The 17,135-nt window shown below is 42.3% G+C and overlaps 1 protein-coding gene across 1 annotated transcript in view; it reads left to right on the forward strand.

Moving 5' to 3' along the window:
• The window catches only part of adgrv1 (adhesion G protein-coupled receptor V1), a 95,956-nt gene that overhangs the window by 25,407 nt on the left and 53,414 nt on the right, over positions 1-17,135 (forward strand). Inside the window, exons 21-56 of the mRNA XM_068604771.1 lie at positions 149-883; positions 2,341-2,714; positions 3,452-3,631; positions 4,096-4,276; positions 4,559-4,752; positions 4,850-4,979; positions 5,279-5,359; positions 6,116-6,255; positions 6,385-6,750; positions 6,924-7,167; positions 7,262-7,477; positions 7,575-7,790; positions 7,872-8,116; positions 8,231-8,412; positions 8,535-9,033; positions 9,130-9,439; positions 9,572-9,781; positions 9,999-10,129; positions 10,293-10,392; positions 10,512-10,691; positions 10,822-10,985; positions 11,103-11,190; positions 12,088-12,166; positions 12,258-12,396; positions 12,658-12,799; positions 13,125-13,390; positions 13,472-13,647; positions 13,826-13,953; positions 14,101-14,282; positions 14,443-14,589; positions 14,687-14,767; positions 14,902-15,166; positions 15,906-16,028; positions 16,143-16,365; positions 16,468-16,672; positions 16,860-17,006. Of these exons, the coding sequence (XP_068460872.1) occupies positions 149-883; positions 2,341-2,714; positions 3,452-3,631; positions 4,096-4,276; positions 4,559-4,752; positions 4,850-4,979; positions 5,279-5,359; positions 6,116-6,255; positions 6,385-6,750; positions 6,924-7,167; positions 7,262-7,477; positions 7,575-7,790; positions 7,872-8,116; positions 8,231-8,412; positions 8,535-9,033; positions 9,130-9,439; positions 9,572-9,781; positions 9,999-10,129; positions 10,293-10,392; positions 10,512-10,691; positions 10,822-10,985; positions 11,103-11,190; positions 12,088-12,166; positions 12,258-12,396; positions 12,658-12,799; positions 13,125-13,390; positions 13,472-13,647; positions 13,826-13,953; positions 14,101-14,282; positions 14,443-14,589; positions 14,687-14,767; positions 14,902-15,166; positions 15,906-16,028; positions 16,143-16,365; positions 16,468-16,672; positions 16,860-17,006 (7,469 nt within the window). The remainder of the gene's footprint in view (positions 1-148; positions 884-2,340; positions 2,715-3,451; positions 3,632-4,095; positions 4,277-4,558; positions 4,753-4,849; positions 4,980-5,278; positions 5,360-6,115; positions 6,256-6,384; positions 6,751-6,923; positions 7,168-7,261; positions 7,478-7,574; positions 7,791-7,871; positions 8,117-8,230; positions 8,413-8,534; positions 9,034-9,129; positions 9,440-9,571; positions 9,782-9,998; positions 10,130-10,292; positions 10,393-10,511; positions 10,692-10,821; positions 10,986-11,102; positions 11,191-12,087; positions 12,167-12,257; positions 12,397-12,657; positions 12,800-13,124; positions 13,391-13,471; positions 13,648-13,825; positions 13,954-14,100; positions 14,283-14,442; positions 14,590-14,686; positions 14,768-14,901; positions 15,167-15,905; positions 16,029-16,142; positions 16,366-16,467; positions 16,673-16,859; positions 17,007-17,135) is intronic.

Genomic DNA, 17,135 nt, shown 5'->3' on the forward strand with positions numbered 1-17,135 from the left:
TATTTGAGTTTAAACTTGACATGGAATTTCTTTTGAGTCTTCAGCTTCAATATCTCAATACTAAAAGTAAAAAAAGCAAAAAAGGATTAATTTAATTTTCTATGTTTTCTTGAAAACCCTTAAGATCTTTTTCTATAATTTCTTTAAGGTGGTTTTCCAGGGGAAGGTGGACGACTAGCCGAGACTTCTCTGACTGCCTCGATTCTCATCCCTTTTAATGACGACCCATTTGGTGTCTTTGCCATTGCTAACAGCAACTTAGACCAAGTAATAGCTGAAGATGTACTCTCAGAGGACGATATGGCTGATGTCGCTTCCTTCACCATCCTTCGACAGCAGGGTACTTTTGGTGATGTGCGGGTTGCCTGGGAGATTGTTTCTGGACGCTTCCCAGACGGCCTTCCTCTGATGGATGACTTGCTCCTTCTAGCCTCCTTTCCAGACGAGGTTGAGCTCAGGCCTCATGCCAGGCGGCACCACTCAGCCACAGACACATGGTTTTTCTCTGGGCTTCCAGGATCTTATGGGACTATCTCCACTGAAGATGGGCCTGCTACTGTTGGAAACTTCACCTTCTCTGCTTGGCTCGTGCCCGGACCAGACACTGACGGCTTCATAGTCTGCAAAGGAACCAGGAATGGGACCCTGTATTATGGAGTCAAGGTCCACACCAATGAGTCCCATGTCATGGTGATGCTGTATTATACAGTGATAGGATCAAACAATTCCCATGTGGCCCTGGCCACTGCTGAGAAATTTGTAGAAAATAATTCCTGGTTACATGTCATCATTACTGTTGATGATGGGATTATTGAGTTCTTCCTGGATGGTATTCCTATTCCTGGAGGATTGAAGAGCATCAAAGGAGAGGGCATCGCTGATGGTGAGCTAATTTATAAAATATTTATCAAACATAGCAAAGTGACAAATGTCAGGTTGTTGAACATCATCAGTCCCCATCACATCCCTGTTTGTGGAGTTCAACCTTTTTTTTTTTTGCTCCTGTTTGTCCGCACAGTTTGTCTGTGTTTAGCATGTGTTGTCATGATTATCAAGCATACTACTTGTCTCATGATACTTTGAACTCAATATCAAATGATAATATAACGTACTGTTTAATGCAAATATGATACTCATTGGAATTCATACAAATGTTACCAGTTACAAGTTACTCTTTTTAATTCTTGCGATCTCTCATAATGTTTGACATTTACATTCATGTGTGTGTGTGTGTGTGTGTGTGTGTGTGTGTGTGTGTGTGTGTGTGTGCGTGTGTGTGTGTGTGTGAGAGAGAGAGAGTCTCTGGGGATAGAGTTTCAAGCTTCTCTCTCATTGTTGTGGAATGAGAACAAGTCTTAACTTCTTACAAACATAATGCAAATACACTGTCACACACACTTACGCACATTCACACACAAGCACCCACCTCTGGGTCCCTTTCTTATTGTTCAGCACTACTGGAACTCTGCTATGCTTGAGTGACCACTTAGCCTCAGCGCTGTTGGATATTGTTACTGCTAAAGGGAATCAACCGGCAGCTTCTTTTCTATCAATTTTCTCTAATCAATGGAGACAATAGTCACAGTCTGCACTGGACCCGAAGCTCACAGAAGGGAAATATTCAGATGGTTCTTTGGCTAACTTCAATCACTGCAGACGTATGCATTATCGTCAGTCATGTCATGTGTTATTGTCTGCTACTGGTAATTCAACCCACAGACGAATGGTTTTGTGTCAGGGCTTTATGCTTGCTCACTGTGGCAGATGTCCTGATTTGTCCCATGTTGTACCAGTACAGGAAGCGATAGGCCCGAGAGGTGTAAGTATACAAATTATTAATGAGAAAGAGCCGGACCTGGGCATTTGGTGGCCTTTAATCAAGATTATGTTTGTGGTCCCCATAAACTCCAACAGAGCAACCACATTTTATTCTACTATTAACAAAAATATGTTATTGTCATGAAAATCAACCCCTAAGTCAAACAAAATCTCATTAGTAAGTTGCTAATACCTCGCCAGATCTCAAGTCAATTAAAAGTTCAAGTGTGAATTTGAAAAACTCTGATAAAACTTTAATGTACAAGGGTTATTCTACAAAACAAATGCATCAATATGTGGGTTTAAAGTGTGCAAACAATACCAGAGATATAAGTATAATCCATTTTTAGGAATTAAGAATAACAAATGATTTAGCTTTTGCTACATTAAAACATGTTTAACACACACACTTGAATCAGTGATAGTGATTTGTATTACTTCTATATCCAACCATTTATGCAGCTTTATTTCATTTTCTGTATGAAATATAATGTACTGTTTTTTTCTGTCTTTCTACTCTAGGACCTGCGTCTGTGTTTATAGGGTCAGATCCAGAGGGTGAACAGCGATACACAGGCCTTCTCCAAGATGTTCGCTTGTACAGTTCGACGCTGAAGCGGAGCCACATTCACGAGCTTCACACCCAGCCTGCTAAAACAGACCTGCGTAACATATCAGGTTACCTACGGTACTGGCAGGAGGAGAGGCAGAAGTCGTTTGTGGTGGAGGCCAGGGATGATAATGAGGAGGAGGGAGAGGAAGTTTTCTATCTCCAGTTGGTAGCAGTTCATGGTGGCGCACGCCTCCCTTTCCCAAGACCCACTGCTACTTTGCGAGTCATGAAGAGTGACAATGCCAATGGGCTTTTCGGATTCACTGGTGCCTGCATTCCTGATGTAAGCGCAACATATTTACTCAGTGACATTTAGTCGACCATTTATGCTGCAATGAGCATCTATAAACACCTCATGGGCACATGATTATTACATTTTGTATGTAATGTAAGGTAAACCAGACTGGTAATCAAAATAATTGATACTCCTTTGAGTAAACTAGAGTCTACTAGTACAGTAACATGTGTTAATGTTATCATTCAGTCTTGTCTATGCATAGAAACACGTAATGTAATCTGATTGGTGACAGTCCCTGTCCTGCTGCATATTTCATCAATCTTCATGCATGGCTGCAGAGAGAGCATGCTCTAAATTTTTAGTTGGATTGGATGCATGGGCTCTCGTGTTGACCCCTCTCAGGTATAGAGCGACAGCTGGTTGGGCTGCAGAAGGTCTGCCAGTCAGGACATTCCTTGAGAAGTGGATAAAGAGTTCCAGCACTGGAGACGGGGGATCTAGTTCCTTGTTGCCATCAGCACGACAGGTGTCAGGGCCGGGGATGGCATTCCATCAGAACGAGGGGATCTTTTCTATATCCTTGATCCTTTGGGGATGAATACAAGTAGAAGCATGTCTGCTATCAGGTGCTTTCCTGTCTAAATCAGATTATTAGTGTGCTGGAATTAGACTGGGTTGTTAACATAGTTGGTAAGACCAGCTCATTTAAGCATTCAGGATTTATCATTTTGCACAGTATTTCAGAATTGATCAACATTTTATTCTGTGGTTTGTACTTACAGACCACTGATGAGGGCTCCACTATCTCTTGTGTGATGGAGCGGATGCGGGGTTCTCTGGACCACGTTTATGTCAACTACAGTGTTACCCAACTGGATAGCTTGGACAGTCAGACACCTGCCCATCAAGATTTTGTCAATGCCACTGGAGCTGTGCTTTTCTTGCCCGGACAGCGCTCTGAGGTGTGTGTGTGTATGTGTGTGTGTGTGTGTGTGTGTGTGTGTGTGTGTGTGTGTGTGTGTGTGTGTGTGTGTGTGTGTGCACATGAGTGAGAGAGAGAGTGACTCAACATTTGGACCTGTATTAATGTGATCTTACACAAGCAGTGGAAAACCCCTCTGATTTATCCAGTGCAGACCCCCAGTGAAAAAGTGTGATGTACCTTGCGATGCACTGTATTTCCAACATACCAATTTGAAATACATACTACATGTCCAGTTCAACAACAAGATTTTACGATCTCCCAAATGTAAATGTTTTTAGACAACCAGCTCCACCTAGTGGTTTGTTTGTTTGTTGTTTAATCAGTTAACAGGTGCCAGTGGATAATCAAGCTTTTACATTGCTGATGGAAATATAGACTATTTTATGAAGGGTACAGTCTGGACAAGAACATATAAGTAATGTATGCCCATTCTTCTGTTAGGTATTGAACTTGTTGGTGTTGGATGATAATCTCCCAGAGCTGGCAGAATCCTTCCAGATTACATTGGTCTCAGCAGAGTCCGGTGATGGGAAGCGTGGCTCTACCCCCACCAGTGGTGCAAGCATCGACCCAAATACCGCTGTTAACACTGTCACTGTCACAGCGAGTGACCATCCCTATGGTATTCACTCACATGCCCAAAATGCATTACTGTTGTTGTTTCAACTTTGCAAGTTTTATCAATAAGTGATATGTATTTATAAGATTACGTTGTGACAAGGGGCGTAATCTGTCAGTTAAATCAAATTAAAATGTTCTCTCTCTTTGTGCATTATTCATCTCCCACTTCCTCTGCCCTCCTACTTCCATCACGCCTCTTCCCTTTTTCTCATTATATTCTCCCTGCTGTCCTCTCTTCTTCACATAACTATAACACACAAACACACACCCTTCCCCAATTCAGGCCTGCTGCAGTTTCAGCCCAGCCCTCCAGGAGAAGGATTGATCCCTCCGGCGTTTGAACCTGCCCACATAACTGTTAACGAAGAAGATGGACAAGTCCGCCTGCTAGTGGCCAGGGCCCAAGGCCTTTTGGGAAGGGTCATGGTTGGATACAGGACAACCCCATTCACAGCATCCAGCCCTGAAGACTACAAGGTTTGTTTCTACTAAGGTCTTTAAATTTACAGATGCATACACGTCGATGATGGATGAGTGAATAAGAGAATACTCTTTGTCTGTAATTCTCTGGCAGGACTCAGAGGGCATGCTGGACTTTCTTCCAGGGGAGAGGTTAAAGTTCATCACTGTAACCATCGTAGACAATCCTGTCCCTGAGCTGGACAAGATTTTTAGACTGGAACTCTACAATGCTGATGGAGGAGGTGAGAAATATGAGCCCATAGTCATAGCGGAACAGTCATTATTAGTTTAAGTCACATTTCGCTTTATTTTAAGCCTTAGAACTCATGTCCACAGGTTTTTACATTTGTTTTCATTCTTTACCTATCTTAGCTGAACCAACCCTGTAATCTCTCTTTCTGTTTTGTGTGTTTTGTGTGCCGTGCTCCTGTGTGCTTCCCTACACCCACCTACTTACGCGACTACCTACCTATCTTCCTTCCCATTTGCCCTTCAATCTCTACTTCTGTGTGACACTTGCTTGATCCTCGTGTGTGATCAGCGGATGAGTTTCTGCATAGTGAAGAAAGTGGTAGTGGGGAGAGTGACTCTGACTTCCTCTTTCCATCCTATCATCGCCATGGTAAGTATACCCCCTCCTTTTCTCCCTACACTGCCTCTTGTCCCAATTCCTTCACCCCCACACCCACATCCTTTCTCACTACCTAAATTCTATATCTCAAAGTCAAGTTTTATTTGGGATCAAGGGACATGCTGCTGCTGTTGACAAACACATGTTTGATCTAATATCTATCCTGATATTTTTGAAATGGGACCATTTTATGTCTTCACCAATTACAAGTACTATTTTTGACTTGTTGGATAGAATTGTTAAAAAAGATTTGGACTCTCCTCTGAAAGCTCAATCTTGAGTGATTATACAAACATGGGTGTGCGTGCCTCTGCGTGTGTGTTTAATAGTGTGTGGTGTTTACATTGTACTGTGACCCTGTGAAAAGTACCCAAGGAGAGAGGATGTGGGAAAAACAAATAGCCTTTCATGGGCAGCAGGCATAAGTGATGGACATAATAGTCAGAGACCCCAATGTTTTACGCTAAGACTCGCTGTCTCCTATTCTAAAATAACCCCTGCACACTGCCATTTCTGTCAGATTCCCTTGACGATAACATATCTTTAGTTGGTGGTAAGAAGGTGTGTATTGTTATTGGGCTATTTTTATTAAAACACTAGCTTGTTTGAATACAAAATAATTGTCACATTTTCATACCTTCCCACTGGGAAGGTATTCATCTACTTTATATGGTTACTCTTAAACATGCAACTAGAGTGGATCACTTAAAAAGCAACACAAGTTTGAATGTGATATTTTGTGTGTAGCCAGCTTGGGAGCTGCGTCCCGCATCACAGTCACCATCGCTGCTTCGGATGATGCCCATGGAGTGTTTCAGTTCAGTCCTGAATCCCTGTCTGTTAATGGGACAGAGCCTGAGGATGGACGCAGCGCTGTGGTCCTGCAGGTCAGTGTAATATTAGTGTAAATTTAGGAAGTGCCAAGAGATATGTCGTCACTATTTTTTTTTTTTAGAGTGTAGGGTTAAGCATTGTTGTCTGTCATCATGCCATGTCTGCTTTTTGTTCTCTGCTAGGTGGATAGGTCCTTTGGTGACCTCTCCAATGTAACTGTGTACTGGGAGGCTGATCCGAGTTCTGAGGGAGAGCTACTCAGCAGGTTTGGGAACATCACCTTTGGTGTAAGTCAGACGTCGCAGAACTTCATCATCAATGTGGCCCAGGATGAGATTCCTGAGTTGGACAAGAGTTTCAGCGTGTCCTTGGTTAACGTCACCCATGGACGTCTGGGTGTCCAGACATCGGCTAATCTGACTGTGCTCGCCAACGACGATCCTTACGGTGTTTTTGTATTCGCAAATGTGACAAGGTCTGTCCGACTTTCTGAAGCGGACTCAACTGTCTCTCTCACCATCCTGCGACAGAGGGGCCTGATGGGTCAGGTGTGTCCATCTGTAGAAGCTTAAGAAACCTAATTGGAAGCCTAGACATTATTAAATTAAGCCACTTGTCGTTCTGTTTCTTTGGCTTTTGATAAATATATACTAGAATGACAGATGCCCACATGTAATGGATGTACCAAATAATATGACATTTTCCTTTTCAATATGTCTAGGTGCGAGTAACGTTTGGGACATTGAATGAGGCAGATCCAGAACCTTATAGAACCCCTGGGGTGGGCCGAGCAACTGAGGAGCGGGATTTTGTTTCCCTCCTGGATTCTGTTGTGTTCTTGGCCAATCAGAGTGAAGCAAACATCACCCTCCAAGTACTGGATGATGAGGATCCAGAAAGAGATGAGTCTGTGTTTGTAAAGTTGATCAGTGTTCAACTTATCAAAGGAGAGCAGGAGAGGCTCGGTAAGATATTGACACCCCCACAGATTTGAGATACAATGATACTTCAGTCATATCATATTAAACTGATAAAATACATTTGTACTGTTTCTTCCAGTTTACAATTCTCCTTCACTTGGCCTCAGGACTGACATTGTTGCCCAGGTGATAGTGGAGGCCAGCGACGATGCTTTTGGAATCCTCCAGCTGTCAGCTTCTGCTGTCAGTGTAGCTGAGCACTACGTTGGGCCCATAATAAATGTCACGCGTGTTGGTGGAATTTTTGCTGACGTTTCTGTTAAGTTCCGAGCAGTGCCTTTGACCGCCAGAGTCAGTAAGTGTTGGCATGGAGGCTGGATTTAAATCTTTTTCTCTATGATTTGTGTGTGAGCAGACAGGCCATGTCCATATGCATGTGTGTAATCCTCTAGGTGAAGACTACAGTGTAGCGTCCACTGATGTGGTTCTCCTAGAGGGGGAGTCCAGTAAATCTGTACCCATCTATGTCATCAATGATGTGGTCCCTGAGATAGAGGAGACCTTTCTCATCGAGCTGATCAACCAGACCACTGGTGGAGCTCTCCTGGGGGAGCTCACACGTGCCATCATCACCATACAGCCTTCTGATGACCCTTTTGGTGCCTTTGGTTAGTAGACATTATCCAGGATTTGTTCTTTTCATCATATTTTGACCATTTCTAACTGTTCTTCATTTTTATTCTACGTAGTCTTCCAAGCTGTTCCAGTTACCATAGAGGAACCAGGATCTAATTCAATGGAGGTCAAATTGCCCATAATTCGTAATGCTGGTACAATTGGCACAGTGATAGTCCAATGGCAGGCCACTGTCAATGGTAAACTAGCAGTGGGGGACATCCAACCTACATCGGGAGAGGTTACATTTGCTCCTGGAGAGACCATGAAAATGCTCCAGGTGGAGATTTTAGCTGACAATGTACCAGAAATCACCGAGGTAAGAAGCAAGCGGTGAAAATGCCTGTTAATTATGTGACATGATACATTTTTTTAAATATTTCACATAATTTGAATTGCAATGTTTATCCCAATCCCCTTCTGCCTTTTCTAGATCATTAAGATGGAGCTTATTGGTGCCAGTAATGGAGGAAACCTCGGTGCCGATACATCTGTTAATATAATAGTGCCTGACAATGACAATCCATATGGGACAGTGTACTTTGAACAGACTGTTTACCGCCTTCAGGAGCCACTGGAGGGAGTTTATAGAGCCAATATTACTGTCCGCCGGAGGTACTTTAAAAGTATTGTTTTCTTCTGTAATAATGCTCTTATTTGAAGTTTTGGTATGTACTCCTATGTACTCACCTCATCCTGTCTGTTGTCTTTTCTCTATTGTCTCCATTGCCTTTCAGAGGCGGTCACTTTGGTCGCTTGGAGATCGTGTACAGCACCTCTGAGATGGACATTGTTGGCTTGGCTCAAGATAATGGCCAGAATCTGCTTATGTACTATAACCTCCCAAAACCAGGCGTTCCATCCACCGCCCCTATAAGGACAGTTAACATCACTGGTCAGAGAGACCCCTTGGCTGCATGTGCTGCTGCCTGTCTGAGAGAGCGTGCCTGCCAGGCCTTCTCTCTGTCGTCAGAGGTGACCTCAACATCCTGCACTTGGGTGACTTCAGGGGTTGACCAACTGACCTCTAAATCTCAGGTTATGACGTATGTAAAAAACATCACTGCAGCTGCTGTCCTGTTCAGTGCTCAGGCTGTGGCAGGAAGTGATTACACCCCTGTAACAGCTCAGAGGGCCTTCATGGAAGATGGATCAGGGGTTGCTAACCTCACAGTCCCAATCTTGACTGACAAATTTCCTGAAATGGATGAGAGCTTCTCCATACAGATCTTAAAGGTAAAACCCCTGTGTTATCAATGGTTTAATTTGTATTTCATGTATTCTGTTTGAACAGCAATACAAAGACAATGTTTTACCTTGTATTGTTTTAAGGTAGAGCTGATGAATCTCACTGTGGCACAGAAGAACCTGCCCTCAATTGGCCAGCCAGACAAAGCTGTGGTCACTATAGGGATGAATGGAGATGCGTTTGGCGTATTTTTGATATACAGCCTCAGTCCCAACACCACTAATGAGGGGCTCTATCTAGAGGTTCGAGAAGAGCCAACGGTTGTGGTGCCCCTGGTTATAGAGAGGAGAGGAGGGAATCTGGGCACTGTCACCGTAGAGTGGAGGTTTGTTGGAGGAAAGGGCACAGCAGATGTTGACTTCACTGGTACTGGAGGAATTCTGGTCTTTGATGGTATGTGAACCACTCACTCATTACCAATAGTATTTAGTTTTCGTAATTCACTAGTAAGACTTTTCTCAAAACCAACATCTTCTCAGGATGAATCAAATAAAACGGCATGTCTTTGCTTGTCTCTGTCGACAGGTGATCTAAAGAAGACAATAGAAATTTTAATCAAAGATGACATTGAGCCAGAGGACAATGAGAGCCTCATGATTGGTCTTGTGAATACGGAAGGAGGAAGTCGGATCCTGCCCAACTCTGACACTGTGACCATAGTGATACTGGCTAACGATAATGTAGCTGGGATAGTAGGATTTCATCCAGACTCACGTTCTGTCATCGCCAGAGAAGGTGGGTAGCTGTTTTTATGATTTGCATATTCAGTCTATTCCATCTGTATGTTCAAGCACATTCTCATCCACAGTTTGTTGTTGAAGTCTCACTAAGTATAATCCATACAGTTAGGGGCCATGAGTTTCCTCCACTGTCTCGTATAAGAAAAGCAATTAACGTCAGAAGTCCATGAATGGATCTATCTTTACAAACCTTTGTATATTTAATATTACAGGTGAAAGGCTGTCCCTATCAGTGTTGAGAACCGCTCCTGGTCTGGGTAATGTCACTGTTGACTGGAATGTACAAGGGCCCCTTGTACACCGGACATTCACCCAAACCACAGGGACACTTTTTTTTCTCCAGGTAAATACTGGATGTAGATGATTTAACATCGTATCAACTTATTTATTGCTGAGTGTAGCGATGTAGACTTTTGCACGGATCAGCATATTGCTGAGCTTAATCGGTACAGCTGTGATTTGTCGTGTCCAGCAGTAGTTATATATTTGTTGTGTGTCTCTTACAGGGAGAACTAAATGACACCATACTCCTGCAGCTTCTTGATGATGCCACACCAGAGAACAAAGATGAATACAAAGTGTCCTTGTCCAACATACAAACATTTGGTAATGCATCTGCTCTTCAAATCTCTGCGGTCGATAATTGTGCATTAAACCACAAATACCGCAAAATAGCCCTCGTCAGAATTTATACACAGATTAACGTTCCCCTGACTTTCACACAGGTGTTGTGGTGACAGGTCATGCCACCTTGGATGTTCAGGGTAGTGAGGCGGTGCTTACTGTGGACACCAGCGATGAGCCCTATGGGCTGCTGACTATCGCCCCGTCATCCCTTAGGGTGACCACAGAGGAACGGGATCGAATTATAAATATCTATGTCAATAGAGAGTTTGGAGCATCAGGTTAGTGGGCCAAATGTGAACACAAAAACTTGTGCTAAATGATTACAGGGAAATGAATGGGTTCGCTGTTCATGAATTCATTCAATTATTAACATTCTAACTGATATCATATCTAACTGTTTGTTTACAGGAGCAGTGAATATCACCTATGAGGTTATAAGAGGTTCTCTACAAGACATGTCCCAGGTTGAGGGTCATCTCGCTGACCCGGGACAAGACTTCATCTCTGGTGATGGTTCTGTAATCCTTCAGGATGGACAGACTTCTGTCGCCATCCCTGTCACCATACTGGAGGTAAACCTTGGCTTACTTCTTTTCTGTCATTTTTTTTCTCTGCAAGCTCTACTTCCTTAATGTGGTTTTGTTTGAATCTGTAATGTAAAGCTTTTCATTTTAAAATGTTTTTATTAGGACAACATTCCTGAGCTGCAGGAGTTCTTTCTGGTCAACATAACATCAGCAATACTCATCACAACTCTTGCCACTGTTCCCAAACTAGGTATGGATTGATTTAGCAGTTTAGACCTGATCTGTTGTTCTTCAATTGGTTCTATCACCTTTGGTCACCCTAAACAGTTGTGCTATTACAATTTCTGTCATTGTTTCTTTTGTTTTTGTTATATTTTATATATTTATTTTTCATTTTTTATAGGCTGTTTAAATCTCTCCTCTTCTTTCCTTTTCACAATTTCTCACCATTTTCTTTGTTTGATGAGTAGAAGTTGTGTATTGCACATTGCCAGGTAAAATATACATTCATACGTTCTCAAGCTTAACATGTAGTTTGAGGTACCATACTAGTGTATGGTACCTCAAACTACAACAAGTGTAGTTACAGCTCCTGCTTTGGCCTAATCCCAAACCGCAATTTCAATTTATGAATGAGTAACTTTAGACAGTGATGAGTAGACAGAATATTACAGACACAGTAGCAGGCTCCCAGAATACTATCATACTTCTGCGTGGAGACACACAGTAAACACACAGACGCTCTTTTGGCATCAGTCATTATGTGGCTTTCCATGATTGAAGGAGCCTGGGCATTTGGTGGGAGCCGAATAGCACTGCGGGGTGAAGAAAGAGAAAGCCAAACTAAACCCGGAGCTGGCCTCCTACTGTCCTGGCCTCAGAGTGACGGCGAGTAGACTATTCAGGGGTCATAAATCAGTCCACCCGAAAGACTTTGCTGCCCAGCCTCCCAAGCCTCTTACAGGAGATGCTTCTTAGCTTTAATCCTTCACTCAAATATGTCATGACAGAAGTTAGATTCTCTACTGTTTCCTCTTGCATATCTTGTTGGTGCTAGTGCTGCAGTAAATGCCCTGATGTCCCAATAAGCAATTGACAACATTGAGGTCATCATATGTGTTCTCATTGTCTGATGCTATTTCCTCAGACACCCAGGGTTTGGTGGCAGAGGTTAGCATTGCGGCTAATGATGGAATTAGAGGAGTCATTGAATGGACAAACACTATGTAAGAAATGCATCCACAAATAATACATTTCTTATGTTTATTTCTACATGCTCTAATTGTTTTTCTCATGCAAATATGTTCTTGTTTTCAGGTTTGAAGTGAATGAAACAATAGGAGTACTGACCCTCGTGGCTTACAGGAACAAGGGGACATATGGAAATGTCTCTCTCTTCTTCTTTGCTCAGAATCTAGAAGCTCAACAGGGACTAGACTACAACACCAGTGAAACGGTCAGCCATACATAGTATTCAAGTATTACTCACAAAATCACAAACCCACATTTACATTGCTACACAGTACATCATATGATACTTGTAGTAGCATGAATATCCAAAGCGGCAAGGTGATTTTGCCAAAAGGTTTTCAAGATTCTCAAGCAAGTCCAGTTGCCCCTAACTTGGCCACTCTACTGAACTGTAAAAATGAGAGTCTTCACTGAAAAGTATCAGCATTAAATTTCTAAACAAAAAAAAAAACCTCTGTCCACACAGGTGCTCCATTTTGTTGATGGTGAAAGGCATAAGTTTGTAGAAGTGCAGATCATCGATGACACCATTCCAGAGGGAGCTGAGAGGTTCCAGCTCATCCTGTCTGAGCCTTCCCTGGGGCTGGAGCTGGGAACCAACACCACAGGTAGATATGAGGGCAGAATAGAATTCCTGAGTACAACAGAATAAGAGAGTGAAACGTTTCGGGGCATATTTGTTAAAATAGAGAATGTGAAATTTATTGTCAACATTAAATAGAGATCTAACAGAGAAAGTTTTTTATTAATAAATGTAGTAGTAAAAAACAAGGTATCCTTCTATACAAAAACAGGAGAGTGAGTAAACCTTCTACATCAGGTTACATTGTTACAGAACAGAACACCTTGTTGTGTAATATTGCTCATTTGACTGCATTCTTTTAGTTACTATGATATTATCTTTCTAAACTACATGTTTGTGTTTTCTTCTAGCCACAGTGAATATCCTGGCCAGTGACGATGGACATGGTGTCATTTCCTTTAACACCAGCGAGCATTTCTTATTGAGGGAGCCCACATCTGTGTCTGGGCTGAGTGAAAGTGTGGCAACGCTGTACTTGGTTAGGAACCCTGAGAAAGGCTCATTTGGTACTGTGACGGTTCAGTTTACCATTACTGATGCCAACGGCAGTCTAGCAGAGGGCGATTTGATGCCTGCACAAGGGTTTGTGGTGCTTGAGGATGGAGTCAGATTTAAGGTGAGGGAAAGTAGATTTTGAGTGGTGAGCAGCATTAAAAGACATACATGAGAAAAACATGTAAATTCTGTTGTATTTCAGATGCTGGAGATATGGGCAGTACTGGATGCTGAGCCTGAAGTCAATGAAACCTTCACAGTGACCTTGTCCAGCCCAACCGGAGGTGCACGGATGGGTGACCAACTAAAAACTCTCATCACCGTCTTGGAGAACTTAGCTCCTTCTGGCTTGTTCCGCATTGGACCTACGGTCAACAGGTCTCAATACAGACGATTTAAAAAATCTGAAACTTGGAATATCATAAACACTTTCAGTATACAATGCTATTTATATGTGTAGCTGTGAAATGTGTACAAATCAAAAGGGCACACACAAACATGCAACACCTCATGCAAAACAGTGTAGTCTTATTCTACATGTGTTTTTTCTGTACAGAACTAACACAGAAGTGGTTGCTGATGAAGCTGGCATGGCAGTCTTCCTCACTGTGTCTCGCAGTAATGGTCTGGAGTCATCTGTCAGTGTGGAATGGAAGACACAATCAGACACAGCTATTGCCTCTGGTAAGACCCATAAATGTCCTAATTCAAAGTCACCCCAACTTCCTGAACAATCATGAATGCCCCTCTTTTCTTTTCTTTTTCATGTATTCCCTATTTCCTTCCAAACAATAAAAATGTGATTATTTTTGAATTTTTTTTTCCTTCTAGAGGGTCACCTCCCAGTGATGGGTGTGTACCAGAGCTTTAAGGACAACCCCACCTCTTCTTGGTGCACCCTTCCTGAAGGGCCTTCCTTCCTGGCTATGAGGCTGGATAGAAAGCCCATTGTTGGATCCTCCCACACCTTAGCCACTCTTTACCGGTGGCAGGGGACTTTTGTGCCCGTAGAGGTAGGCAAACAACAGCAGTGTCTCTCAAAAAGCACATGATGTATCGACTTTAAACACATGTATTCGAGACTGAAATCCAGTAAGAACTTCATTAGCAGTGAGCCCCAAGCTCACTTGTTAGCATTACAATAACTCTCCCTCTCTCTTTTATTCATTAAAGTCTGTTAGGATTCAGGATCCACACTCTTGTGTGGGGTTTGCAGTGAATGGCTCTACCTACATAGGAATTACACATAGTGGTCCTCCTTTTTACCCCGCTGCCAACCTCAGTATCTTCAAATTGCAGATGGATCTCAATATCACAATGGTATGTACAAACCCAATGTTAAGACATTAGCATGAAGTGCTTTCTCACTGTTGTGTTGTCTTGATCCATTTTCAAACGCAATCACATTTTTTTTTAGGAACAAACCTTAGCAGTTGAAGCTCTGGATTTGAAACACTTCTCCACCGAAGGCAGAGATTATCTAATAGCATCAAGCCAGGTGATTTTTATTATTGCTCTCAGTTATGTCAAGATCATTAAAAGCAAGCTACAACTTCTCATTGGATGAATGTTAATGAAGTTCTTATACAACTGTACTCAAGGTGTTGTTACTTTGTTTGTTTCATATCACAGATTTTTGTTTGGGCAGGAGGCTCCTTTACCCTTCTCCAGACTCTTGACTTCAAAGAGAACATCCTCAGTGTAACTCCATTCACGCTTGCCGCTGCTCCCTACTTGTTAGTGTGCATAGACAGACAGGCTGCCAGCTGCCTCCTGCTTCAATGGACCAGTAGGAGATTTCAGAATCCACAGCCTCTCCTTGTCACTGGCAGAGCTATTCACGTGGAGACAATCAACACTAAAGCAGAGGACATTCTCCTCTTGGTTGTTATTGAAGGTGACCTGTATAGCTTTTAAGTCACATAACATTAATGAATGCTGTTATGTTTATCATTCACATTTAAATAACGTCTGTCAGAAGTTTATTTCTGAACATCAGCTTAACGGATGTGTCAAACAATGTTAGTAAATTAAATATGATGAGTTGTGTTTGTTTGTTATTGTATGTTTTTTTTAAAGGCTACGGTGCTGAGATTACATATCTGAAAGTGCCCTAAAATGGGAGAGAAGTGCACTTAGTCTACAGTATTCTTAGAAGATAGTTTTGTTTTTGCAATAATGAGATACTATTTTCTGTGGTTCGACTCTAAGTGTACTTTCTAGTGGGGTTTGCAGCGGTTAAATGTTGGTTAGGATAGAACAAACAAATCAGTGATACTTTATAAGGCACACAGAAACTGTTTCAGACAAAACAGCCCTGATCTGTTGTCTGTTTGATGACAACATTTGCAATGTTGGCCACATCATATATTTATCCTACGCTCTGTATATTTTGATGAGACATAATCTCTCTGAGTCTGCAAAAGTGGTGAATTTCCTGGTTCGGACCTGTTGTGGGTTTACGGGAAAGGCCTTAGTGTGGAGCAGAGTAGAGCCACAGAGGGACTGAGAGGTTGTAATTTGTCAGTCTTGGGTGTGTCAGTCAAACCAGCTCTTACTTTACATAAACATGCTATTCTAGCATGAAAGAACATAAATCAATGTGTTTTTCATTGCATTCCTGTATCTTTCTCTAGGTCCTTCCGCAGCCTGTGTGGTATTACAGTGGAGCTCAGGGCAGCCTTCACCACAACTTTATCAGTCCATTCCTCATCCAGGCCTCACCTCTATTCACCCCTTCACTTTATCTTCTGGCATCAGTAAGCATGCATGTCATACATGGCTTTGTTTGTTTGTAAAGGGAGCTTATATGTTTCTTTGTATTGATATCACTCGGCCTGACAATTTAAAAAAAATGTTTCTCTTCCTCATAGCTTATGTCTTGCTAGCTGGTAGAAATGGCTCGTCACTCTACTCCTGGAGATCCGACGTCAAACTGCTTGCCATGATCCTGAGGGCGCCTCCAGCCATTAGCTTCTTTTCTCTGGTGGTCCCTTCCCTCAACACCACCAAGACCCTTTTGGCTTCTGCTGAGGAGACTTGCTCCACTGTTTATGAATTCACTTTTGTCTCCAATCAGTCTGATTTCATACCCAGGTACCCAAATTGTTTCACAGACAGGCCAGTTCTTACAGAGAAAAACAAATCCTGAAATTTAAATAAGTCATGTTGCATTTTCTTTAATTTTCTCTCGTTCAGTTTTGGGGAGTTGCACTTTGCACCAGGTGACAGCGAGCTACAGATAGCAGTGAACATCATAGACGATGACATCCCTGAGGAGCAGGAGTACTTCCAGGTCAGTCTGCAGAATCCAAAGGGCGGGGCTGAGATTGGATTTGGTGGTCAGGTGACTGTCATTGTCCCAACCAATGACGATGCCCATGGAGTCATCGGCTTTGCTCAGGTAAGAAGATAAACATAGATTTTATACAGCTTCTGCATTTGTCAATCATGATCAGTAGTAGTTTAATTATAGCCATTTTGTTAAACCTCAATGTACTTACACCATGCCAGAATATTTTCAATGGCATATTTAAGCATTACCACAAGCTATTGAACTATAGAAATAAACTATCATTACCTCTTTGCAGAATTCTCTGTCTGTGGAAGTGGAGGAATTGGAGCAAAATAATCAGATTTCTCTCAGTATGGAGAGGAAAAGAGGGACTTTTGGCAGACTGACTGTTCACTGGGCTGCCAATGGCAGTCTGGCAGACATTTACCCCACTTCAGGAGTGGTGAGTAAACCTTGCCCTCCTGTCTTAATTAAGACGTTACTGTATGACTTGACAACATATTTAAAAATGAAATATTTACCAAAACATACAAAGGACAAAAATTATAGTGTAACGTGACAAATTTCTGCA

This window comes from Clinocottus analis, unplaced genomic scaffold (genome assembly GCF_023055335.1).
Source record: "Clinocottus analis isolate CAN_PGR_092001 unplaced genomic scaffold, fCliAna1.0.p SCAF_7, whole genome shotgun sequence".
In the NCBI taxonomy this organism is placed as follows: domain Eukaryota; kingdom Metazoa; phylum Chordata; class Actinopteri; order Perciformes; family Cottidae; genus Clinocottus; species Clinocottus analis.